We start from the raw sequence: 26994 nt of genomic DNA on the forward strand, positions 1-26994 counted from the left end.
TCTATGGTCCTGTCAGTCACCTCGTTCAACATATCACCTATGGCCTGCCAATATTCCCGAAGGGCCGGACACGCCCACAGCATATGCACCAATTCAACCCCCTCTTCCGGACAACGGGGGCAGGTCGCCTCTATCGTACCAAAGTACCTCCTAATCCTCCCCGGGGTCATGTACGCCCTATGCAGAATATAGTAGTGGATAAGTTGAAACCTAGCATTTCTCGTGCTGTTGCGAGCCCTGCATACTAGCTGCGCCCACGTCGTATCTGGTATGTCTTTACCAAGGTCCACCTCCCACTTGGCCTTCAGTGACGTGAGAGGAGGGAGAATCTCTCGCACCATTCTACTGTAAAGGCACGTCACCGCCTTGATTGTTCCCGCCGACATCATGGTGTATTGGCATGCAGCTGCCGTCGCAGGTTCCTCTAGCCCCGTGCCCCAGTGTGTTTGTACTGCCTGCTCACTGCCGCGTGAAGTAAAAATCCCCCTCTCGGGAGGTCAAAGCGCTCTAGCAGTGCTTGGAACGGGAGTAATGTTCCATTTTCGTAAAGGTCCCCAACCACCTGCACACCCGCCTCCTCCCACCGCTGTAGGTGCGACCAGTCACCTTCATGTGGCAACGCCGTTAGCATGCCCAGAGGGATCTCCGGAGCATACGGGCGCCGAATTCCTGCCCTCTTCTGCACTCGATTCCAACATTGACGGTACGTGCGTTGTTCCAATGATAAGTCTCGACCGTCAATCTGCTGTTGAAGGGTGATATACGCCAAAACATGACGGGGCGTTCCCCGCAGCCTTCCGTCTTCCGGGCCCCGAAATACTCGTGCCACCTCCTGCCTGAAGACCTGCAGTTGGGCCGCCAAATAATAAAGCTCGTAGTCCGGCACCGCCAGTCCCCCTTCATCCTTCGGGCGGGTGAGCGTTGCCAGCGCCACCCTGCACCGCCCTGCTCCCCAGATAAACGATGTAATCAGAGATCGGAGCTGCCGGAAGAAGGAGCTAGGTATCCAAATTGGGAGCGTGCGGAAGTAGTACAATAACCGCGGCAGGGCAACCATCTTCAACAAGGAGATCCTGCCTGCCACTGAGAGCGGCAACGTGGCCCAGAAGGTCATACAGCCCTTCAGTCCTCGCACGCATCGCCCCAGGTTACCCTTAAGCAAATTTGCCGCCTTGTGGTAAATGTGGACCCCCAAATATTTAATGCAGGCAGGCTCCCAGGCTAAGGCCGGCCGGTGGTTCGGCCGAGCAGCCCCCTCTCGTAGCGGGAACAAGCTCGTCTTGGGCCAATTAACCCTCAAACCCGACAATGTGCCGAATCGCTCCAGTAGTGCCTCTGCGCCCGTCAGATCCGCAGCCCCGTCGTTTAGGAAGAGCAGCAAATCATCAGCATACAGCGAGATGAACTGCTGCCCGTTTCTAGCACGTACCCCGATAAAGTGCCGTCCCGTCCCGGCCTCAGCCGCTAGGGGCTCGATAGCCAGCGCGAATAAAAGCGGAGACAGGGAGCAACCCTGACGGGTGCCCCTTTCTACTGGATAGCGGTGGGACACCGTCGCCCCAACTCGTACCCTTGCTATCGCTTCCGCGTATAGGACCCGTGTCCATTGGATGTATCCAGCTCCCAAACCGAATCTTTCCATAACAGCATAGAGATAGTCCCACTCCAGGCTGTCGAAAGCTTTTTCGATATCAACAGAGAGGACCAGCTCAGACCCGATCCCCCCCTCCAGTTCGTCCATGAGGCGGACAAGTCGCCTAACGTTGACCGTGGTGTTACGGGTCGGTATGAAACCGTTCTGGTCCTCGTGCACCAGTCCCGGCATGTGCGGCAGGAGCCTCGCCGCCAGGATAGAGCTCAAGATCTTGTAATCTGCGGTGAGCATAGAGAGCGGCCGGTAAGACGCGGGGTCACTGCTCTCCCTGCCGGGCTTCAGCAGTGGCACCACAAGTGCTTCCCGCATGGACTGCGGTAGGCGGCCCGCTGCCTTGGCCTCTCTGTAAACGATCAGGAGCCGCGGCGCCAAGACGTCCAAGTATTTGCTGTAGAACTCTATGGGTAGCCCGTCTATCCCCGGCGATTTGTTGCGAGCCATGCTCCGCACCGCCTTCCTAATCTCCCCTAGTTCGATGTCCGACCCCAGCTCCTTCGCCTGTTCCTCCCCCAGCCGCTGTAGGGGCAGGCCGTCCAAAAAGGTCTCGGCCAGGCCCCCCCGGTCGCCTGGGGTACTCTTATATAGGCCCTCATAATAATTCTTAAATCCATCAACTATACCCAGCTGAGTGTGCTGTACCAGGCCAGCTGCATCCCGTAGCTGCAGTATGGGAGAGCATCGCTTAGTGGGGTTCGAGAGCCAGGCAAGAAGGGTGCCCGACTTATCTCCGTCGACGTGGGATTGCAGCACGTAACGTCTATAATCAAAGGCTCGGAGCCTCTCCACTTCAGTGGCTACCTCCTCCCTGGCCGAGCAAAGCACCTCCTGGAATTCCGGGTGACCGGGCCGCCCCCTTTCTGCCTCCCTCAGCTTGGCATCCGCCTTAGCCAGATCGCTCAGCAACACTTTCCTCACGCCTACGTATTCCTTGATACAGATACCCCTCACCACCACTTTAAAGGTGTCCCATTCTGCGGCCCTAGTGGCCGCCGTCCCCTCATTCTCCGCGGAAAGTTCATCCCCTCCTCCAGGGCCGCCCCAAGTAGGGGGTCCTCCAGAGTCTCGGGCTTCAATTTCCAGGTCGGGACCCTGGGCCTCTCAGCTACCCACGCTAGTCGGATCAAGAGTGGGTTATGGTCCGAGATAGTTCTCGATAGGTATTCCGACCCAGTGACGGACGGCAGCACACCCCGGGAGCACAGTATCGCATCTAGTCGGACATGCAAATCATGTAGCCCGGAGAAGAAGGAGTAATCCCGGTCAGTCGGATGTTGCCCTCGCCATACGTCCGTCAGTTCCCAACTCTCCTGCCACTCCCTTCTACCTCTAGACAGTCTGTGCACCGGGGAATCTTGCAGTGGGGGGTGAGACCTATCCAAGGAGGGGTCAGCTATGGAATTAAAGTCACCTCCTAGCAGGACCGGGCCCGCCAGGGAGTGAGCCAGCGTCCCTGATAGTTTCGCAAAGAAAGCTAGTTGGTCGGTGTTCGGGGCATATATACTAGCTAGCACAATATCTCTGCCCCCCAGCTTCCCCTCTACCACCACATATCTCCCCTCCTGATCTACCCATTGGCGCGTGAGTTGGAATGGTGTGCCTGCTCTAATCCAAATCAGTACTCCCCTAGCGTAGGCTGAATAACAGGTGTGATAGATCTGGCCCCTCCACCTCCTCTGCAGCGCTGTCCCCTCCTGCTTCGTGAGATGCGTTTCCTGCAACAGTGCAATGTGCACCCCCCTCCGCACTAAAAAGGCATGCACTTTGTGTCTGCGCTGCATAGTGTGTAGGCCCCGCACGTTCCAGGTTATGCAGTTCAAATGGTTCGGACTAGCCATTGTCCCAATGATCCTGTCGGGATTCTCTCCTCAGTGCCTGCCCCTCGACGGTGGTGGTACCCCCCCTGAACAAAACAAAACCTCCCAACTGTCCGCCCCATGGCATACCCAGGGTCAATGACTTTAAAGAGAGCAAACAAACCCCAACTGTGGAACCCCCCCCTCCCCCAGAACAGGCCCCAATATCGAAATATCAGTCCCCATCCAAACACCCGCACCTGATTGACCCAGGTCGCTACTACACGGCCGCAGCCGTGGGTGCCTTAAGGGCCTACGGAGCGCGGCCTCGTCCAGAAGGGAGCTGCGCCGCCCGCCCCCCCGCCCCTCCCCCAATCCCCCAGAATCGTCCGGCTCTGAGCCCCCGGTGTGCCCCGGCCCTCGTGTGCATGGAGCTATGGGCCCCCACCTAGCGCCCCAAATATTACCCATTGTCCACCATAGGCAGTTCAGATATTCAGGATCTCTTCCGCCGTCTGCGGCGTCACCAGTGGTCCTTCAGCCCGATGAATGCCAGAGAGGTCCGATTCCGATCCTGAAGCCGACACATGCGTGTCCGAGTCCGTGCCACGTTTAGAGCCAGGGCTCCCAGCCCGCCCCAACTTCACCACCTCAAGCAATGCGGCCTGTCGTTCAGCTTCAGTCTGGGAAGCCGTCGGCCCGTGCTTCCCCTGCTTCCGTTTCCTCAACCGTTTCGATTTCCGTAGCCGTGCTGGCGAGCGCTCCCGCTCCTTTTCTCTTTCCTCCCGTGCCTTGGCACCATCAGTTCCTGCCTTGTATGTCTCCCACCAGTCCCAAGCGTCCGCTGCCGCGTTAAAAAAGAGCGTCTTGTCGTCCACCACCACCCGGAGCCTGGCTGGGAAAAGCAAGGAGTAGGAGATCCCTTCAGTACGCATTTCCTTTTTAATTGTGAGGAAGGAGGCCCGCTGCTTCTGCGTCTCAAAGGTGAAATCCGGGAAGAGCGTGACCTTGCTGTTCGCAATCTGAAATGGGCCATCCTCCCGGGCTTTTTGCAGGAGCAGGTCTCTGTCCTTGTAATGAAGCAACTTGGCTATGATCGGTCTGGGTGGGAGCCCCGGCTTAGGTGGCCCAGACGGGACCCTGTGGGCACGCTCCAGTGTGAAGAATGGCGACAGCCCTTCCCATGCCACCACTGTTTTCAGCCATTCGTCCAGATAGGCCACCATGTTCGTTACCCCCTCCGTCTCCGGCACGCCCACGATTCGCACATTGCTGCGCCGGCTCCTATTTTCCGCGTCTTCTGCTCGCCTTTCCAGGGTGTGAATGCGGTCCAGGGCCTCCGTAAGTTTGCTCTCCAGCACTTTTTGTGCGGGCGCCAGGTCTTTAATCGCGGTCTCAGTGTCCTTGACCCTGTCCTTCAATTTATCGTGATCCGCCCGGAGCAGGCCTAGCCCCGACGCCACTTGCGCTATATCATTGTGGAGCGCGTCACGCGTGGCTGTTATGGCGTCCAAACTGCGATCCTGCAAACGCTGCAGGTCCGGTTGCTCAATGGGGTCACCCTTCGCCACATCCGACGACGCCGCCCCCTCCACCTTGGCTCTCGGCTTCCCCATTTTGGGAGGGCCTTGTCGCTGGTGACCGTCCGATGGCCGGCGCCCCCCCCGGGCCTCCGCAGTGAGTCCGGCTCCTAGTCACTATGCGGTCCTGCTGCGCAGTTACAGCACTCCTCCTGCGTTTGCCGCCGCGGCTCGGGGGGGGGAGATCAGGGCTCTCCACCGGTCCTCCCCGCTGCGCGCCCCCCGGGGCCCACGACAGTCGGCCCCTCTCCGCCTCGGCTACTGCGCCTGCACTGTCGCGCCTCAGGAAACCTGGCACTGCTGGGGCACCTCCGCAGCCCCTCGGGCTACACCGCCTGGTCCCCTCAGTTCGATCAAGCCTCCATGGAAGGGCACCACTGGTGCTGGTGGGTCGGGGCCGTTTGAATCAGCGTCCTCCCTCCCTCGGTCCGCTGCACAGTTCCGCCCCGCTCACCTCCGTGCACGGCCGGGGCCCGGTTCAGGTTCCTGCTCCCCCGGCTCTGGACGCAGTCACGCAGCTCCTCCCGCAAAGGCTCGCCCGGGCGGCCGTTTCTCCCAGCGCTGTCGTCCGCTGCACCACCGCAGCCGGGGGGGCATGGAGTATCTCCTGCCTCAGAGGGGTCCGCCGCAGGACGCCCCAAGGCCGGCGGCCGCACTCAATCAGAGCTCTACGGCAGTGTGGGCAGCCGGTCAAGCTCCGAGCTCACAGGGCTCCACCGCGGCCGCCATCATGAGCGCCGTCTTTCACCCGCCGCTCCGGCAGCCTCGATGGCCGGCGACCGCGCTCTCCAGACCAGCCTCCACAGCCGCTCACACCCCGCCTCGCTGGTCACCACTGTGTACTCGTGCGGCGCCGGGGCTCACACGGGCTCTCCGCCGAGTTCTTCAGGATCTTGAAGGGGAAGAGGCACGGAGCTCTGGGCTCACGCCGCCATCACCCTCGGCGCTCAAGCCACGCCCCAGCTCTACCACTACCTTAGAAGGTATTATGATGTTTTGCATTTCTGGGTCTGTCACGTCTATGACAAATGTGAACATTTGCTTGTTTTGATATTAAGAGCCTCATTACGATGTCGGTCGGAAAGGCTCCGAAAGGCATTTGGATTTTCCTAACCTGTGTCGGAACCCATATTTCAGACTGACTTGGAAACATTTCCAACTGACTGATTACGATAGAAGGAAACTGTTCAGTCATTCCGACTCTGTTCTAACAGGCTTTCGGAGAATCCAAGTCAGTCAGAGTTGATTCGTACATCTCAATGGACAGCGTTTCCAACTGACTGATTACAATGTCAGATTCCAACAGGCTTTTCCATTGGGACTGTCCGACATGAAAAGGCTGTTGGAAACTGACTTTGGGGGCCTGTAGCAGGCCCCCCTTCACCTGGAGGCCTCTGGTTGAGGCCCATGGCGGTACCCATGGGAATGTGACCCCTCTTTCAAACCATGCACAGAGTGGCAGGTTTCGCCAACCACCCCTTTTTGCAATGGGAGCCTGTGTTGTCGGTCAGATCACAGGCTCCCATTGAAGTCAATGGGAGTTTGACCGAATGGTGTTCGGAACAATCATAATTGGTTGGTCGGATTCCCCGAATGCTTTCCGACTGACATCGTAATGAGACCCAAACTCTGAAATTCTGGGGCTAAAATATTTTTTCAGAACCTGGGGTACTGATGTTTAGGTCTCGCCTGGCGATGCAGCGAGAAAGCACTGTCGCCAGCGATATCTATTGTTAACGGCTTGCCCCTCGAGTGGTACAGACCGGGCCCCGCGCAGGGCTTTGGTGATTGCGGTGTGTGGATGCGCACGTACAGCCACACGCCTATCTCCTGTCCCGCTTCCCAGGCAAGCCAGTATGCAGTTTCACTTTGGGGTGTACAGCCACGCGCACATCTCCTGTCCCGCGTCCCAGGCAAGGCAGCATGCAGCGTCACTTTCACCCCTCACTTTCACCCCATCGTTGGAGCGGCCTGCAATGGGGGTTCAACTCAGCAAATAAATATTGATATTGTGCCTTCATCGGCACAAATGGACAATCCGCACTCACCTGGTCTGTGGGGGGGATCCTCCTGAACGGTGGCTGGCTGCGGCCGGAGCACTCCAGCTCCTCTACACTTCTGGCTGCACAACGCGGGGCTCTCTCCATAGGCATGGGAGCCCCGCACTGCTATGTGAGGCTCTTCACCCGAGTCCCCTCCTGGGACCCGGGACTTCAGCCCCCGCACTTCCTCTCTGGCGCTGGGGCTCTCTTTCAACACGGGAGCCCCGGAAGGGGACAGGCGCTGCCTGCACGAGCCGCAAAGCAAGCGAAAGTTGCAGGTACCGCGCATGCGCGGACAGCCCTTGCCCTCCCAGGTCTCCTCCCCGGGCCGGATGTAAAGCTGCTTTCTGTTTTTCTTCTTCGATCAGGAGACGAGGCTTTTATCCTCAACAAGGTAACGTTTCCAAACGACCTAGAGAGCCTCCCATATGAGTTTAGGTGTGCATGGTTGGAAAGGAAGGATTTGTGTCACACCAATGGATATAGATTAGTTTTGAACATGTTATTCGCAGGGTTAGTCAAAACCTTTAGCAAAGTAATAAGGCTACGCATTGCCTACAGCTAATCAAAACACAACAGGTTGGCTCGCAGGAAGGCCTGTTCAACAGTAAATGCCTCACATTCCGAAGCGCTTCACAAACTCAAAGAGGAGCAGAGGATAAGGCGGGACAGTAAGTGTTACACCTATGTGCTGTTCTGTAAATACATAAATAAGTTAAATTTGTTTAAGTCACAGGCATGAGATTGTATTTTTTATGTATTTTTAATTCAAATTGTGAGTTTTTTTCTTTCCAAAGTTTAGTCCTTGTTTATAGTCTATGCAGTGTGTGTTTGTGTGTGTCTCTGTGTGGTGTGTACTGCGTGTTTACTAGACCATTTCAGTTACAGCAAAAGAACAGCCTGGGCTGTTATAGCAGAGCTCCTCGCGCAGTGGCCAACAGCTATACGATAAAGCATTTATTGAATTTGATCTCATTCGTCACTGCAGCTGCACCGCACCTCGTCACACACACATAATCGGAGGCAAATGGGAAGGCCTGCTTAATTACTTGCTCTTTGGGGTCATCCTCCTGTGTAGCAGCACCGCCATCGGCTGGGACATTAACACCCTGTCGTCACGCCATGACTCACTGGACTTCACAATACCAGGCCGTTCATGGCTACTGGACTACCTCATAGGCAATGTGGCGTCTGCACCACCGACACCAGGACATACACCTCTGACGCTTCGACTCAGGACATTGTAAAGGGATAAGGAGGTGCTTTGCACATTTTATTGACATGACAAGCCTTGAAATTTTCCCCCCTCTGCCTCCTTTTTATGTGTAAAATAACCTTGAATTGAGACAACGGCCTCATGCATATATTTATGAATCACAGTGTAAAGCGCCTTGCTACCAGAGGTGATAACATCAGAGAGCTGCAGGGAAACCAGAAGGAAGGGGTTTAGGAAATGACTGTTATTTTACTCAATCTTGATATTCTAAGATCGATATAAAACAAGCATTTGCAATGCAATAGGTCTCGCAACTGCGAGTTTTGGAGCTATTGGTATTGTAAATGGTATTTTATTTACGTGTTAGTTTTTACAACATCAATAAAAGAAATTGTCATTTACAATGCCAATAGGTTAAACTCATGCAAATGCGAGACCTATTACATTGCAAATGCTTGTTTTCTTTTTTGAAATGGATAAGTTACGTTAAATTATGCTAACAGTTCACCAACTGTAAGTTCAAATGCCACTTCATAGTGCGTGTAGCTAAGTACATGTACAGTCATATTCATTCTAATGGAGAATTAACCAAAATTTGAAAGTTATTCCAGAGACACTTTAGAGAAAGCAGATTGTCAGAACGTCCCAGAAATTATGTTGATCTTTGGTGCAATCTATTTCAGCAAGAAATGCATACTGCTCTCACATTATAGATTCTCTCACTATTTATTTTCATTCACTCAGTTATTGGATTGGCTACAGTGTTTCTGTCCAAAGCACTGTACAATAATTAATGATATGGTAAAAAAGGTCACATAATTTAACACATGTACAAATATATCCAATAATATCAGAAGTCATAAGAAATCAAAACAGAATGAAAATAATAAAATACCAATGTGACAAGAAGAAAGAAATATGCCAATAACAGTTGTAAAATGATAGACTTCAAACGATAAAACAAAACAATGAGAACAGGATTTGGAGATGACTAACCTTCCTGTCTGAGCTAACTAAAAGGCCTGGACCAAGACACTTTTCCCTTTTTTAGTGCTTAGACACCTGGGGTCCTGTTTGTGCAGGAATCTTTGAACTTTGTGCCTGTAACTGTATGTTGTTTTGCACAGGTATTCAATGCATCCATCTCAGATAGGTGGCATTATGGGCCATGTGTCTAAGATTGTGGATGTCTCTTACATCTTTGTTTTGTAATGATAATTTTTCTTTTGGGAGACTTACTTTACATTATTATGGCTCTAGATCTCTCCAGTGCTCCTGATCATGGACTTGCTCACTGTTGAACCGTTCATGTGTACATAGCAGGCTGGTAGGCTTCAGTGCTTTTAGCTTTCTTACTCCTCTGAGCACTAGAGCTGTATGGATTATTTTTCTCAGTGTCACACAGTTTTCTTTTGAAAAAATACAGAACTTTAATCAAGGAATGTAGATGTAGGTTTAGAGTTAGAGCTTCTATTTTTGGAACTTGAAACTAGATTCGAGTCCCTGCGTCACCTCAACATTATTTTTATCGGGACAAATCGCTTTGGGGATTTTAAGAAGAGGCTTCACCTATCAGAGCATCACTTTTCTTTACATTCCAGCGGCACCCGATCTCTCAATCATATCTATGAAGCCACACAAAGCCACTGTGCATGGCTGCGCATGATCACACGGACATGGCGTAAGACAAAGCAGCGTAAGTCGCTGCGTTGCCTTACTCTGCGCCTTGGAGGCGTTCCATGGGCGATGCTGTGGGTTTTCCGACGCAACACACATGGATTTTGACGCCGCCCCAGATTTACTTAATCACGTAAACCTGAGGCAGAGCCAAAACCTTATGTATCCCCAGAGCAGGTGTAACAAGGAGAAATGTGTTTATTTCACCTCATTTTTTCATCTTTCCACATGTGCCATATTCTGCAGCATACATAGAAAGAGGAAACGCCTCTAAGGATTGTTTTTCTGCAGGAAGGTGATCCTTCCAGCCCACAAAGGCAATCTTGCATGCAATGCAGACACCTAGGTATCAGATTGTGCACCAGCGCAGGGGGAAAGGACAGGAATGCATCGTATTTGATAAATACAGTACATTCCTGCACTTTGGCATAGGGAAGTGCAGCAAGAAGACTTGCGCCGCTGCCCTACGCAAATTTCCTGTAAATGGGGATTTAACATCTCCGTGCCTAAAATTAAAATAGACTCTGCACTTCTGTATTGTAACTGGTGTAAAGAGCTACAGTGCCGTGGGGCTGAGTTGGCGCTATACAAAAAACAAACAAGGGATTGAAGGGTGAAGCTGTTAAATGCACTTACACAGTATTCAGCAGAATTGACGAGACTTCCAACCCTGAGAAACAGCATCTGAGGGAGGGAGCCAGCGCATCTAAAAGATATAAAACATAGAAGTGATGCATTAGTTATATATCATGTTATTGGAAAACTATCATTTGTAAAGATTTTTTTTCACAAACCCGAGACGCAACTAGAGCGGTATATCAACAAATTAGTATCTTTGAAACAAGAGGAACCCAAACAAGTAGAACACAACAACTAAGACAATGTCTATCCAAGGATACAAAATCATAGATAAAAGACTCCTGAGACACAGCATATTCGGAATTAAACCCAGAATGACCCACCCCAAGCAGCAGTGAAGCTCCATAGATCAGAAATACTTTTGTTTACTAGTTGAGAACAGACTACAGAGTGGCATAGAAAGATGAGGTCAAGCACGGGGTTGAGGGTGAAACGTATTTTAACACCTTGAATGCTAAGGCAATTCATCCCGGATGCTGAACTCCCTTGAATCCCATTGTTCATGACAAGCTCAGCTCGTCATAAGCACACGACCAATGTACTGCATGACGAGCTGAGCTCCTCATGAGCAGGGAAGGGGTTAAACAGAGGGATGTGTAACCTGAGATCCTAAAAATGGCCACTCTGCCAACTTCCAGCAACATTTTATAATTTGCATTTCTTCCCTAAGATTGTAACCATCCACTAAGAGATCCAACCGTCTCAAAGCAGGGATAGAATAACAATTCTTTGAAAAGAATGTCACATGAACATTCTTTTTCAGTAGTGAAATTTGTGAAGCAAGTACTAAACGTTTTGAGTTATTTTCCAGGAAAATCAATAATCTGTATCTTGTCTTAGATACGTTAATCTATGATTGATCATCCTGGTAGGTCCATTCTCTGTGACAACCCAGGTCAAATTTTGTTGACCATTTTCCCTTTCCCTTGGTGTGTGACACTTTTTTTAAGAGCCCTAATGACTTTTGCATACATTGTCTATTGGACGGTGATATGTCTTTATACATGTGTCCATCAATGTTGGTATTCACGCTGTACGAGAAGACTTGAATGAATGTAATTTCCGTCAAACCTCCAAAAACACTATTTTCCAACAGGTGGTTCCAAAGTTTAAGGCATCTTGGTACAGTATGACCACGATGGAACAACCTTGATTGCAGTAACTCTAGTGCAGGGGTCTCCAAACCGGTCCTGGAGGGCCGGATCCATGCCAGATTTTTAAAATTACTACATATATCTCAATGGGGATATCCCAAAAATCTGGAATCTACTAAAAGAGTTACAATATTGACCCGGTACAAGGTAACAACAAGATAGGCTTCCAGATTATAGAATATGTACCAGATAACATTTCATTTACACTAACACTGCATAGGATTTACATACACACTTTGTGGTTCTGCAATGGCATGTTCAGGGGCAATGATTGAACTAAAAAGTGTTTGTCAATAACGTTCTGCGCACAACTTCCTTTTATATACAACTTTCATAACATACATTTGAATATTGGATACATGTTTGTGTGTGAGCTGGTATACATTCTTATTATTTATTTTAAAAAATCATAATGAAGCAAGCTGCACTGTATCGGTGATATCAACTATTTCACTCCTGCATCTCTAGGACATGCCTCTGTCTGCACATTATGGATCTGATTCACACAAGCCCCAGAGAATATACTTTTTTGGGAGTTCATCAAGAATTACAGAAGATCTTCTGTGTGTGTAAGAATCATATAGATTTCCAAGTGTATTCAAATGCCTACCTATTTATGTAAAATTGTTCCTTTTGCTTTTGCTGCCCTAAATGGGAAGGGTATGCCCAGACGGGGGTCCCATGCTCACTCCACCACTGGATTCAAGCTAGCCTGGCTGATGAGTTGTGATGCCCGAAAATGTAGTTCTTGGACAACCTGGCTTTGCAGTTCGGGAGGAACAGAGTCAGGACTGATTTGCATATGGCTGGGTGCAATCTAGGGTGGTGTGGTGAGCAAAAGAACGATGAATTAAACACAGATCCTTGTGACTGTGGGTGAATATTTGCATTATTCGGCATTCCGTCCATCAATTGTTCCTTTTGCTTCTAACTATTTATGTGGAATTCGTCTACTTATGTACGGTTTGTCCAGAAAGCAACTTCAGAACTGCTGTTCATATCCTTGCACTCTTGCATCTGGTTGGTAGATACACTCTGCTCTGTGGTGACCTAGATTATACAATGACACCCCTTAAGGGCTTCCTATACATTGAAGTATATCTAATTCACGGCATGAAGAAATATGAACTCTATCCTGATGGAACTCTACTGACTCCCCTCACAGTCCCACACCATCTTCAAAACCATCTGCATCGTTTACAAGGCCATCATGAACGCATCCCTGCTTATGCATATCTTGCAGAAAAAAACTCACATTCTCAGGTGGCTCTTGGCACACCTGAATCCAGGACACAATCAGACTTCAGACTAAGAAGTGGAAAAAAAAGAAACAAGGCAGCAGGACCTTTCCATCTGTGCACCCAGGGCCTCAAACAACATCCCCGTATATATCAGGACCACTGCTCCAATTTAGGAAAGTGTTGAAGACTCACCTTTTTAAAGAACACTACATCACAATGTATTCACCATCTACAAACCAGCTGGGTTTCCTACCCCTCGTTAACTTTAAGTCTGGCTTTGACACTGTACAGTGCTCTACTGCCTTCTGGCTACATACATACATACATACATCCATACATCCATACAAACATACAAGAATGACGTCCTTAGGAATCCATTAAAGAAGACACTTGTTTTGAAACCTGGTTAATTGTTTCTCTGATGTTAGAGCACATCAGGGGAGAATGCCTGCCTGGACAAGGGAAGAATGAAGACCTGACACCACCACTAAAATCCTACCTTAGTGAAAAAAAATGTTAATGCCACCCATGCAGCAAAGTGGTGGCAGAGAAGCTGCATCTGCATATAGGGCTTCTAGGGAAGAAGATTCTGACCTGTGAGAATCCCCATTATTTTTACCTTTGTGCCTGATGTGAATGAGACACCCTAAAGGAATCTGAGGCACTGTAAATTTCTGTTAAAAATGATGTTGAGCTATATCCTCCATAGCCCACCTTTACAATAAGGTTAGTTGCTGAACACCTGTGGTGCGAGGCTCTGTGTGCATTACACGTGGAACACATGTCCACACAAACATATGTGTATACACACATGAAGAGGCTGGACGAGGTACTGTTTGTCTGGTGTGGTACATGAACACAGGTATCACTGTGCCAAATGGGACACAGAACAAATTGGTTATGGTCTACTAAGGCCTTATGAAGTCATAATTCAACTCAAAATCCAAAAATAAATGGTCCCTTTCATTTTGTTTGAAGTGTAGCGTCTGTAGGGATGAAACTGATTTTACACTTTGAATAAAATATGCCTAAGCCATACCTTTCTATTGACGTGAGATAGTAACCTCCTTGACTTGTCTTTTCCAAACAGTTTGAATCATGAATGCATAGCCAGAGTCAGTTGTCTTCTATATGTATCATTTATGCGTTTTTAAAATTGGGCATTTTGGCATGAGCCAGCCCACCTTAAGGGCATTCATGCTTTGAGCAACCCCGATGAGCCAATCTTTCCTGGGAGCCTGTGTGCTGGTTGGTCCACACGGGGAACCTCGAGTGCATGCCCACAAAATGTCCTTCAGAGGTGGGCATGGCTCCTGATCTGTATTTGGGGTCTGGAGAGCCTTCATGCTGTGCAGAGTGACCCCGTGGAGGGGTCACCCTGAAACTGGAAGTGTAAACCCTACCCTGTTTCCACTCCCACCGTGGTTGGATCAAGAGAACAAGAGGGCATATTATCAAGGGGGTTTATCTTCGCTTTTTTGGCTTTAAAAGCCAAGAAAGCGGAGATAAAATTATCTCCCTATTACCTAGCTGTCGCTAACACCAGTTAGCGACAGCTAGTAGGAGATAGCGACCATCTTGGGCCCCACTTTGCATGTCAGAGAAATTTATCACTAATGACATGCAAAGTGGGCGTGCCAAGATGTTAGCGACTGGAAACAGTCGCTAACATCGCTATCTCCTATTACCAACTTTTGGAGATATTCGCGCTAAGAGCAAATATCTCCAAAAGCTAACACCTGCCCTGAGCAGTTCTTAGCCATGTTATCCAATGGGAGGTGGATAACATGGCTAAGAGCATTAGCTCGGTAATGCCTGAATATCGCTGACTTTTCAGCGATATTCATGCATTGTGGCCGATTTTTATCGCATTTGCGATAAACCTTGGTAATACCAAGGTTTATCTGCGATAAAAATCGCCGCAGGTCGGCGATACATTTTTGTCTCTAACCAAGCAATAGCGATAATTATCGCTATTGCTTGGTAATATGCCCCAAGGTCTTCCCGGCCTGGGCTTTGGAGCAACAGTGCTGGGTTGAGAGAAAGATCAGCAGGACCACAAAGCCTGAGGAATGTGGTGTGGTCTGGCAGAAGGTGTGCGGGTGCGTGAGGAAAGAGCAGGGTCATACTTTTTGGAAATAAAGCCTTCAGCAGGCACATAAAACATTTTCAAAAGACAAGAAAAGGAAAACGTTGCAGCCCATGACTGCATCAAAGGGCATTGCAACGTAAAAAAGCATGAAAGAGAGTTATCATAAAGCCTCGAGAACTACATGTGCAGCCCCCTCTGCACATCTGATCTCTGCCATTTTTTTAAACAAGCTTTTGCAATACAATAGGTCTCGCATTTACGAGAGTTTGAGCTATTGGCATTGTAAATTACAATGCCTTTTATTTATGTGTTGTTTTCAAAACAAATCAATAAAAGGCATTGTCATTTACAATGCTAATAACTTAAATTCTTCCAAATGCTGCTCCTGTGCTATAACATTTTTTTAAAGCGTTATAAGAGAGCTTGTTCTGCCTGCAACAGCAGGCAGGACAAAGCTATTTGAGAATACTGTGCTCGGAGGCTATAATTAAAGCCTACTGAGTTGAGTAAAAACACATGCAACAGGGGGTATCGCCATGGGAGGTTACAAAATGAGTCAAGGCGGTACTAAGGAGGGACTACTAAGCCTATTGACTAATGAACTGCTACAGTTTACAGTGGACAATGACATCAGCCAATGAAAAATATTGGCGGAGAGTGGGCAGAGCTTCAAGTCCATACCTGAATACAGAATGCCTCACAGGAGCAGCGCATGTGCTGCCCAAGCTCGACCTAAAAGAGGTGGCACCGTAAGCCTCCTTGGAAAGGAAATTGATGACCCAATGAGAAGGTTTTGCTCCTAGGATGGACCTGTTGGTGTGCTCTGAGGGTGTACTGGGCACAACATGTTTCGGGGTTTCAGGCAGCTGGGTTTAATGGTAGAAATCTTGTCTCTCGCTTAAATGTTTGTGGTTTTGTAATGTTTGCTGTTGAGATTGTGTCAAAGCCTATAGATATGGTTTTTCAATAGGAAAAGATTAAACCGCTTCATCTTGTATAGGTATCGTAATGTTAAATGATAATAAAAGGTCTATGGTTTCAACATTGGATGTATTATGAGCACCATGTGAAAAAGTCAGTTCTTCTGAATTTTTGTTATCACACTTTAAAAAGGTTTGCTATTGGCAAAGATGGGGATATTGCGGTTTCAGGAGTTAGGCTCCCCTGTTGTATAAACCAGTACCTAGGTGGTCTAGTCTTTATTTAGGATTTATTCTGTCACCTTTCTTTAAGGCGCATTCCTTTTAGTTTGAGACGCTCTTTTAAAGGCTTTTCCATTGTTTATTTCACTTGTGATTTTGTATGTAGTTGTAATTGTGTGCACAGTACCTTTTTGTAAAATAAAGTACTTTTCTTTTGTGAAACAAAACCATTGACTTGAAATTTATTTACTGCGCTATTCCTTGCTTTGCTGAGTTCCGAGTTTCCATCCCACAGCACTTCCCTACGAAAGCCTTAGACTGCTTCCTTCCTTGAAAGGCAAGTTCTTTAAGGAGTCCGCCATTTCGAGGGGGTGGCTGTAAGGGGGCTACAGGACAGCACGTGAAAGGCCCCACCTATAACAGTGGGTTTCTGTTCACAATGCAAATGTAAAAAAAAAAGTAAACATCAAATACCTGAGCACAAGAAACCTTGTAATCATTGGCGATAACAACTAGTAAAATAAATAATAAATGTACTAGAACTCACAGTGAAGAAACGATGCCGTAGGAAACGGCTCTTACCCTCGGTCGGAGCCATTCACACGGCATCATAATCGGCTGTTTGGATTCCTTTCCGACCAACCCATTTTGATGGGGTTACTCGGAAAGGAATCAGAATTGGATTTCTGAATGGCCTCCGACGGGCTCAGAGAGCCCGTCTGCCATTTAGAAAGCCTTCAGTAATCCCTCGGGTGGCTCTTTCCGCCCGAGGGATTACGATGGCAGATTCCAACAGATTCCAACAGCCTTTCTCTACCGGCCTTTCAGATACAGAAAGGATGTGGGAATCCAAATTTGGGGCCCCCTAGCAAGACCCCCATGGGTGCAAGGCCTCCGGATGGCGGCCAAGGGGGCACCTATGGTGCCCATCTGTTGATCCCTGCACCCCGTGGCAGGCACCTTGAGGTGCCTGCCAAGGGGTGCAGGAATGAACTGCACCTCAGCTCTTTACAATGAGAGCATGCTTTCCAGTCGGAATGCATGCTCCCATTGTAAAGAATAGGAATACGACCAAACAATGTTCGGTTGCATCCTAATTGCTGGGTTGGGACCGAGGACAGGAGGTTGTTCGGTCCCAGTTCCCAAACGATGTCGGACAGTCTCAGGTCTGTCCAACATCGTACAAAACAAAAAAGGATTTCAGCACTATATACAATAATATTGGCATTTCATATCACAGTCCACAAAAGGTAACACACAAAGAAAAGAACATCCAAGTCCAGGGTATATTTCTCTTGATGCAGTGTTCACTTTATTTTTCACGAACAGATTTTCTCTTCAAGATTCCATTGATCATAGCCAACGCGTTTCGTCTCCTGAGAGACTTCTTCAGGGCTTCAACGTATGGCATAAAATCTATTCTTCAAGTAATCGCAGTGTTTCTAATCCAGTAGACATAAAATACTTGTGGTATTCAGACACTCGAGAACAGCATGATAACCGCCCGCTTCAATGGTCGAAGTATTCTTTCAGTGATTTTCGTGCACTATTAGTTACTTAGGGACACTATTCACTTGCTGTGTGCGGATCTAATCAGCCTCTACCCTCAACTTTGTGCTCTCCCGTCCAACATCGTAATCGGTCCCTAAGAGTCAAGGTTCCAAAAATTAATTTCGATGGACAGAACCTGTGCCATACACATACAACATGGGAATATTCCCCAGTCATTATTATACAACAGGGTACTGGAAAATTAAGGAGCATGGTATGACTGGGAGGTAGCAAGCTCCAAAACACATAGACTGAAAGCGAGACATCTTTGTACTGGTTATCAGAGTTCAGCCTGCGTGTTTCTCTCTCTGGGTTACTGAACAGTAGGGGATGTGCATTGGGACAGTTTCACACCTGGCCTCAGTTATGAACTTCACTTAAATTCTCGAGCATATGACACAAAATACATTGTAATAGGATGAGTGCACTGTAAAATAAAACTATAGAAACTGCGTGACACAGCCTTCACCAGCTTGGTTAAACATGTTTGCCACTATTTACAGTACCATGTAAAGCAGTGTATATAAAATCCTTATATAAATTATACATCTTTGTAGTATCCCTTTGTATTGCTGCATTACCCAGACCATGCACTGGACAGTGCTGATTACTGACCTCTATGTGATCTATCTAAATGTAGGTGACTGGAAGTTAGCAACACAGATGGACCTAATCAGTGATGGGCTTAATTAAGATAGTGCCTCAAAAACCAACGGAAAAGCAGCGCTGAGGAATGTTTTGCATCTTCAGGTAACTTTCCAGCGAAAAACAAGTTTTGCACTGGAATGTAAACTGCAAATAAAAAAATTTCACTGGTTTGTATCACTTTTCTGATGCGAAGCCGGCACAAAATGTTAATAAATCTACCTGTGATGTTATCCTTGGCAATTTCTAAGTTGAGCATTTATTCCTACTGTGACGGTGTGACTAAAATCTAAAGATTATATTCCCACACTCATGCACAAAAACCTGACTAAGTAGTAGAGAGGCATTAAAAAAAACTGCCTTGAGCTAATTATATTCCGTCCTTGAGTAAATACCTGAGTTTCTGAGACAAATATGAATGGTTCAACAAGACAGGGCGGCTCCTCCATGTGGGCGGAGGAGCGTCGCCCCACTGCTTTGTTGCAGTGCGAGAAGCAGAAACATAAAATGGTATTATAAATACCATTTTATGTTTCTGCTTTTTGCACTGCAAGAAAGCAGAAGGGCGTGGTTGGGGGCGGGAGGGTCTGCCCTATGTCAGGGGAGGAGTGGCTTGCCCAATGCTGAGGGTGCTGACTGTTTGGTCGTTCCTCTGGGGTCGACCAAACCAGCCATGCGCACAATGCCTTTTCTCCATCCTACATGGAGACTAAACACAACGCTGCCATTGCAGTGTTGTGATTGGCTTAGGGGAGAGAAGGGGAAGGAAGCTGCCTGCTTCCTGTTCATGAGAGGCGCAGAGAAGCAGAGACAATGCGAGACCGTGCCGGCGAAGGTAAGTTAACTTTTTTTAAATTAAACCTCCCACGCTCAACCACCCCCACCTGCGAGTCATGCTGGCCGGAACTGCAAGAAGGGACTTTAAATCTTAACCAAGCCACCCCATTCCTGTACCAACGCAGCTTTTTTTTAAATTAATTGAAATATATGTTGTTTCGAACTGAACCAGCGTGGATGTAAAGTTTATTGAAAAGGGGTTGAAAAAGATCAACATGGACTAAGACAAGTGTAAACAAGTAAAAAAGAGTTTGTGTTGTGTCTACAGGGGTTTAGTAGTTTTAGCAAGTATTCTGCACTTATTACTCTTACACGAGTTAGATAGAACACTATCACGCCAGCCATTTGGTTAACTTGGAACATGAGGTAATTGTAAGCATCAAGTGACCAGAGAATGAAGAAAACAGAAGTAGAGTTACTAGGTGGGAGGAAGGTGATAAAGTGTTGTGGGGATGAAATTCCGTCCAATGGGAACAACACGCGTTAGGCCTCTAATGTTTGCAAGACCAGCACCAATATATCTGCGAAATTTTGCCATGTAAAGGCATTAAATAATTCACTTATGTTATACTCGGTGTTATTTGTAAAGTGCAACATCTTGGAATGCCTTGGTTTCTTGGCGCTATAAGCGCTACTGTACATAAGCTGCGCTATACACTGTAACACGCAATGTATGTGAGTATGCTTTGCTCAGTGCATTGCAGGATTTTTTTATTGGGTTAATGGAAAGCGGTGGATGTACCATGATGTGGGATAAATATGAAAAGTGGAATGGGTCATAAGTAAATTGTATGTGGACAGGGTGTGAAGAACAACTGGTGGGTTTGTCATTTTTGTACTCATGGAAGCATTTACTATTCAGAATCTGTTCTTTACTAGGCTGTGGACTTCAATGAGTTTGGCGTTTTCATGACCACATGTTACAACAACGCACAGTATTTTACTGAGTCCCGTCATACTGACTCAAGAGAGAGGAACCCGCAGGGCTTACTTTATAAAGTAATAAGTGCTGGTGCCCAAAGAGTTCTCAGAAGTCCAAGGGCAGTGCTGCAAAATGTTGAGGTTGCCGAATACCACGGCTACTAGTCTTGATTCCACCTCATGCCTATTTCATCTGCCATTATAACTTCCTTGCCCCTTTATGCCACCGTTGCAGGTTATTTTTCTTCCCTGCTTTCATCTTGTTTTTTTCTGTCTTTCTCTTCCTCCTTCTTTCAATCAATCAATCAATCAACAGAATTTGTATAGCGCGCTACTCACCCGTAGGGTCTCAAGGCGCTGAGGGGGTGGGGTCGCTACTGCTCGAACAGCCAGGTCTTGAGTTGTTCCAGGGTCAACCGTAGGTGAGTGGGGAGGGAGTTCCATGTCTTGGCTGCCAGGTAGGAGAAGGATCTTCCTCTGACGGTGGATTTGCGGATTCGTGGGACGGAGGCGAGGGCGAGGTTGGCGGATCGGAGCTGGCGGGTGGGTGTGTAGAATGTGAGGCGGCTGTTGAGGTACTTCGGGCCCGTGTCGTGGAGAGCCTTGTGTACGTGGGTGAGGAGTCTGAACGTGATCCTCTTGTTGACGGGGAGCCAGTGCAAGTCTTTCAGGTGGTCAGAGATGTGGCTGTGGCGAGGGATGTCCAGGATGAGTCGATGCAGTACTCTGTCTTCAGGAATGTGTTTGGAGCACCTACACTGTACTATTGATAATTGAACAATTGTGTTTTTTTCTGTACACTGGGATGCATGCCTTGGGCAAACCTCTGCTCTTCCAGAAGCATCCATCAAACGATTGACACGCTGCAAAGTGAGCCAAAGCTCTCTGAGCATCATATGCAGTTGAGCACAGAGAAGTACCTGCATTTCCTATGGAACTCCAGCACAGAAAGAACCCAAAACAGAAAAAAACCGATTCAACGTTTACTAAATGCCAACAATGAATCAAAATGCTTTGCTGTCCTAACTTGACTTCTATTTTGTTGGGAGGCATTTGGACACATTTGGCTTTCCAGTTTGTGAACTGCAAGCCCACGTACAAACGTTTTTGGCACTATACATCAGAAACCAGATGTGCAAATGTTGTAGTTTGGGGGAACAGACCAGCTGTGCTCTAATCTCCTCTGTGAACATGCAGTGTGTGTCTCTGTTCAGCTTCAGCTCTGCTCAATATTCGCACAACATTCAGAGAGGGTTGAGGCCTGAAGGGATAGACAGCATTGCCGACTGCCATCCACAGTGAATTGGAAAAAGAAAACCTAAAACACCCACCTTCTCTGGCCTAGCACACAGGATATGAAACGCCCTGCCCCAAACAATCAGTATGAACCCCTCCACCACCTCATTCAAAAATGAAGTCAAACTACTTCTGATGAATAAAACTCTCTCCTGATCCCAGCCCTGATGCAAGTTCATACCAACCAGAAGCTACTCATCAGCCAAGAGCTGTGTTGCTCTCTAATCGAGAACGACTAACACAATCATGACCTTGTACAAGAACTAACAACATATACGATCTCTTCTTAGATACTCATTTATATGTGACTAGCGGGCAACTTTTCTTTTGATGTAAGTTTTGTAACACGCTCTGAAATTCTCATCAGGTCTAGTCGCGCTATATAAAACCCTTATAAATACATAAATGTTGAACGCAAGGGTACCCCCTCATCCCCCCCCCACCTTCCAGAAGATAGAGTGGCAGGGCCACATGATGAGACACACGTTTATCTCTAAGGCTGCTGCAGAGGGTGTGAGGTGACAGGCTGCACCATGACAGTATCTGAGCAAGGCACTGCCCTCTTTTGTGTTGCCAGCAGTGACTCGGATTGGGTTTGCCGGCAGTGGCTTTGGCAAGACAAAGTGGGGGGGGGGCACTGAGGAGGTAGTGCTTACTGCAGTGCTAGTCCTGGCCAGGGCAGAGAGCTCTACAGGCATCCATGGGGTCCCTCAGATTTGGGAGGGTACCCATCATGATTGGGTCCTTGGTGGGTGAGCTAGTCGGGTGGTATATAAGGGCAAAGAACAGTACAGGGAAAAGCTTGTTCTGTTGGTCCTGTTTGGCTGATGGGCACCAGGTATCTTTATATTTCTGCTGCCCTTGCGTGTCCCAGTTTCTGAAACTTTAATGCATACTTAATATTGTTTGACATCATCAGGGCTCGCATCCGCTGAAAAAGATCAATATATTTATACTTATTTTAAACAGAGACCCCCAAAATATGTGTTGCCCGGTGCCACAAAGTCTTAAAAACACTTTCTATTCAGGGGAGAGGATTAATATACATTAGAACGTTGAGATGGACATTTTAAGTCTGGAAGGCGAATAAGCCGAGGTTGTCAACTTTGTAAACCAGGTGAGGTCTTTTACAGGGTTTTTGGACCTTTTTGCACATCTGCTCCAAGAAGTTCTAGTGACGAAGGGAGGCCGCCTCAACCCCTAAAAGACCTTAGTAAGCCCATATGCGTATGCCTTCTTTTATTCGCCAACTGACTTAAGGATGGGGCGGGGGCATGCTAACTTTATCGCAGGTGGCCAGTGGTCTGCCTGCCCTCATTTTTCCAGTAGCACAAAAGCAAACCCTTCCCTGGTATTTGAGGGTTAGACGTTTTTGTGGAATCAATCCATCAGGTTGGGTGGGATGAGCTTGACTAATAGAATGCTGTTAGGGCCCTGTTGCTGTTTTTTAGAGGTTTTATATATTCAGACGCAGGCAGCGCAAATACAAAACCACTGTTTAGCTGTAGGGAAGAGGTGAAGGAAAATGGGAGGCGACTGGAGAAGGCGTGTCTGGACTATCACAGGGCAAACAGAGGGCGCAAAGGTCAATAGAGTGCTCAGTAGCTTTGAGGCCACAATGTCTACTCCAAAATGGCTGCTTTTGGTGCTGTGAGATCTGAGGTTTCTGATAGAAGGATACATAAGAGGGAAGGTACTCTGAGATCTCTGAGGATAGGTTTAGGAGTTTAGGGGCCAGGTTACATTAGGTATGTTTCAGGCATCTGAATATTAAAAATGACACTTCATTGAACCTGGTGATGAAGCGGAGAATACATTCATTATAAGTGTGATATAATCTTTTGAGCAAATGTTTACGCTTATCACAGCACCATGCCTGTCTCTGTGTGCTTTCTACAGAAACATGAATGCGAGCAACGAGAAATGATATACACTGAGCTGTTCCCCTTCATTAGTTCACCCCCAGCAAACACAACATGGCCGAACACGTCTCACTTTCACGCCCAGCAAACACAACATGGCCGAACAGGTCTCACTTTCACGCCCAGCAAACACAACATGGCCAAACACGTCTCACTTTCTCACTGTTACCAGCTACATTGAGGAAAACCTGTCTCTGACACCCACACACACCTTACTGGGGTGCTTTCCTGCATTGATAAGCATAGGAATATGCCCTCAATTGATAATGTAGAGATGAAACATTAAAGTACATATTCTGTACCTAAAATAGGGATGACACTTGAATAAGTTAAATGAGCGAGTTCTGCAAATTCATTACTGAAACATATTTTCTTTTATGTTTTTTAAAAGTTCAAGTTCATTGTTTATTGCACGATTAATTAAAATCATTGCAAATCATATCAGAACAAAATTGCCCAACTAGTATGAATAAAACAAGTCATAAAAAGCATAATAAAAGACAAGTAAGAAGCATGCAGCCAACCCAAATCTCTGTATTTAAAGGGCAAGTGCTTATTGCCATCAAGTTCGGACTGTGGGCCTCATTAGAATGGCGGACGGACCTGCGTCCGTCCGCCACCCCCGAGGTGGAGGGACCGTCTGCAGGGGCCGTGGTGGTCCCTCCGTGCGAATTAGGATGTGACCGCCACCCTGGCGGTCACATCCTGTATATTTAAAATTGCGGTGGGTGCTGCTTGAAGCAGCACCCGCCGCAAGGTTAAACATGCATGCTTTCCATTTGCATGCACAAAACGGCAGGCACCGCGCGGTGCATGCCGCCTTGTACATGCAAATGCTGGGGGGTACCATAGGTACCCCCCCTGTGCACCCCCCACCCCGACACCCTGGGGCCCGCAAGGGCCCCCCAGAAGCTATTTTCCACATGCTTTTCCACGGCGGTAAATCCGCCGTGGAAAAGCATGTTTTTACACAAATTGTAATTTGGCTGGCGGTGTTTTCCAGACACCGCCACCAAATTGCGGCCAACACCCCGCGGATCAGCGGCGGATGCACCTGCCGTCCGCCGCTGATCCCACCGCCATCCTAATCTGGCGGTGGGTGTTTTGTAGGGCCGCAACGGTGATTCCGCATCCTCCGGGCCGGCGGTAGCTTCCGCCGGCCCAGAGGATGCGGAATCACCGCAATCCTAATCGGCCCCTATATTAGCAGCTACAGAACAAACAGAAGCAGAATATTTATTAAGAATGACAAAACATTTGCAAATGACCAATAGCGCATAAGATACTAAAATAGGTGCAAACAGCTGCATGATTACACCCCTTGAGAATGTATGTTCTTATTGGGTGCTTGCATCAGAATCATATTAAATACTAAGATCTCAGACAGTTAAAATGCAATTACTATTAAGTTTTGGCCAGGGGTGCCTCCTCCGTTTGAGCGGAGGAGCATCACCTGCCTGCTGCAAGCGCAGCAAGCAGACCCGAATAAGTAAAATGGCATGTCAATGCCATTTTACTTAAACGTTGCAGGGCGGGGGGGATGGGCTGAATTCTGCAATTGCAGGATTACAGTTTACCCAGCAGTATGAATGTCGGGTTTGCCGGTTCTATTGCTACGGCTAGCCTGACATGCGCACTCTAAACCCATCAATCTCCTGGCTGTGAAACAGCTGGAAGATTGCGGGTACAGCCCCCCAGCCTCAAAATGAGTGCTGGGTTAGCCTGCTCCAACCAATCCTGGAGCAGCTCCCAGCATGAGCAGCTCCAGGATTGGTTGTACTGGTATTAACTGAGCAGGAAGGAAGTTGTTTCCTGCTCGTAGACAATAATTGGTAAGAAAGGTGCGCATCCGGGGGAGCAGTATATGGTGAGTTTGGCGCCGTAGCGCCCACCATATTTTTATAGTTGTAGCCACCACTGGTTTTGGCGTATGCAACTGTAAACTGCTGGATCAACTGCTGGAAATGAATAAGTCCTCCTAATTCATGTGCAAAAGCTGCTGTGCAAATTAGCAACACAATAGTTCCCACTCTTGAGAGAACAATGAATAATTATATCAAGATCATATTAAATACAGTAATTTCTCCTCAGAGTGATTAAAGTGCAAGTGCTATTCGTGCCAACAACTGTATATGGCAGACTGGAAGGATCGTATCTCCCTATATGCCGACGATATCCTCTTGTACCTGGCGTCGCCGCGGGCCTCGATTGTCAGAGTCCTAGACATCTTTACCACCTTTGGCAGATATTCTGGATATGCCATCAACTGGGCCAAGTCTGTGATATTTGTGCTCAGTGGGAGGTTCCCGCTCCTGCCCAGGAGGTGTAGTGTCACGGACGGCAATAGATGGCTTTAAATATCTCGGCATCTACATCACAGGAGACCCTAAGCAGTATTACAAGAGCAACCTTTTGCCACCATTGAGGCGGCTTCAAAGTGATGTAGAACATTGGAAGACCCTTCCGTTCACCCTGCTGGACAGGGCGGCTCTTTTCAAAATGATGTCTCTGCCTCGCTTTTTATATATTCTACAAAACTCGCCCGCCCCTGTCCAGGCTTCCTATTTTGTGGCAATCGAAAGCGGGCAGAGAGCGCTACTGTGGGCTAAGGGTACACCTCGAATATCACTTCCCAAATTGGTGCGGAGCTGGCATGATGGGGGAATTGGGCTCCCAGATATCAAAAGTTACTGTTGGGCACCGCAATTGGCCACAATTAATCAGGGTATATATTATCCTCATAACGACCCAGGATATCTAATGGATAGATGGCTGCTACCGGGAGGGTCGTACAAAGGCGCTCTATTCCAGACTAGCTAAATTGAGTCTCACAGGTCCAACAGCACATTCAGTATAAATTTGGCATACTGCCCACATAAGTCTTGGGTGGTGCAAGAAAATCATGCAAGCCACCCCCCTGTGCGATTCACATTCATTGGGCACCCTTAGAAACTCAAGGGGCTTTGATAAGTGGGACCTGATAGGATTGTCAAGAGTGGGAGACATATGGAAAGGGGATAAAGTAATTGAGTTCTCCATGTTGCAGCAAGAATATGACATGGCGGACTCAGAAATACTCTGATACTGTCAAGTGAGACACGCTCTATATGTACATATCCCAAAAGGGGAAACCCTACCGAGGCACACCGCTGGAAGACAGGCTGCTTGACAGCCATATGGTCAATACGTCAATATCCCTCATGTATCGTAAATTAATTTACAATGCCGTAGATCCCTTGATACAGCTGTGAGAGAAGTGGACAGATGACCTGGTAGAACTGGACGATGAGGATTGGACTGAAGCACTTGCGTCTTCAAGGGAAGTGGCAATTTCATTGAGACTTAAACTAGTACAGCTGAAAATATTGCAAAGAACGTATTACTCTTGGACGGCCCTGGCCCAAATGGGTTATGGAGAGGACGCAAGGTGTAAGAGAGAGTGTGGAAGGGAAGGAACATTCTTCCACATTTTGTGGGAGTGTCAGATCATTTTTAAGTACTGGACGAGTGTGCTCAAATATATGATGGAGGTGCTTGGTCAGGAACTAGACCTGGAGGGCAGAAAGTGTTTACTTAATGTGTGGGGGCCGAC

General features: G+C 47.9%; 1 protein-coding gene across 2 annotated transcripts in view; it reads right to left on the bottom strand.

The window, feature by feature from the left end:
• RBPMS (RNA binding protein, mRNA processing factor) overlaps positions 1-26994 on the bottom strand; it is a 678829-nt gene that overhangs the window by 64989 nt on the left and 586846 nt on the right. For both annotated transcript variants that reach the window (XM_086961708.1, XM_086961707.1), the window contains one exon: positions 10599-10668. In XM_086961708.1, coding sequence (XP_086817834.1) covers positions 10599-10668 — 70 coding nt within the window. The remainder of the gene's footprint in view (positions 1-10598; positions 10669-26994) is intronic.

This window comes from Lissotriton vulgaris, chromosome 3_1 (assembly GCF_964263255.1).
Source record: "Lissotriton vulgaris chromosome 3_1, aLisVul1.2, whole genome shotgun sequence".
Classification (NCBI taxonomy): Eukaryota; Metazoa; Chordata; class Amphibia; order Caudata; family Salamandridae; genus Lissotriton; species Lissotriton vulgaris.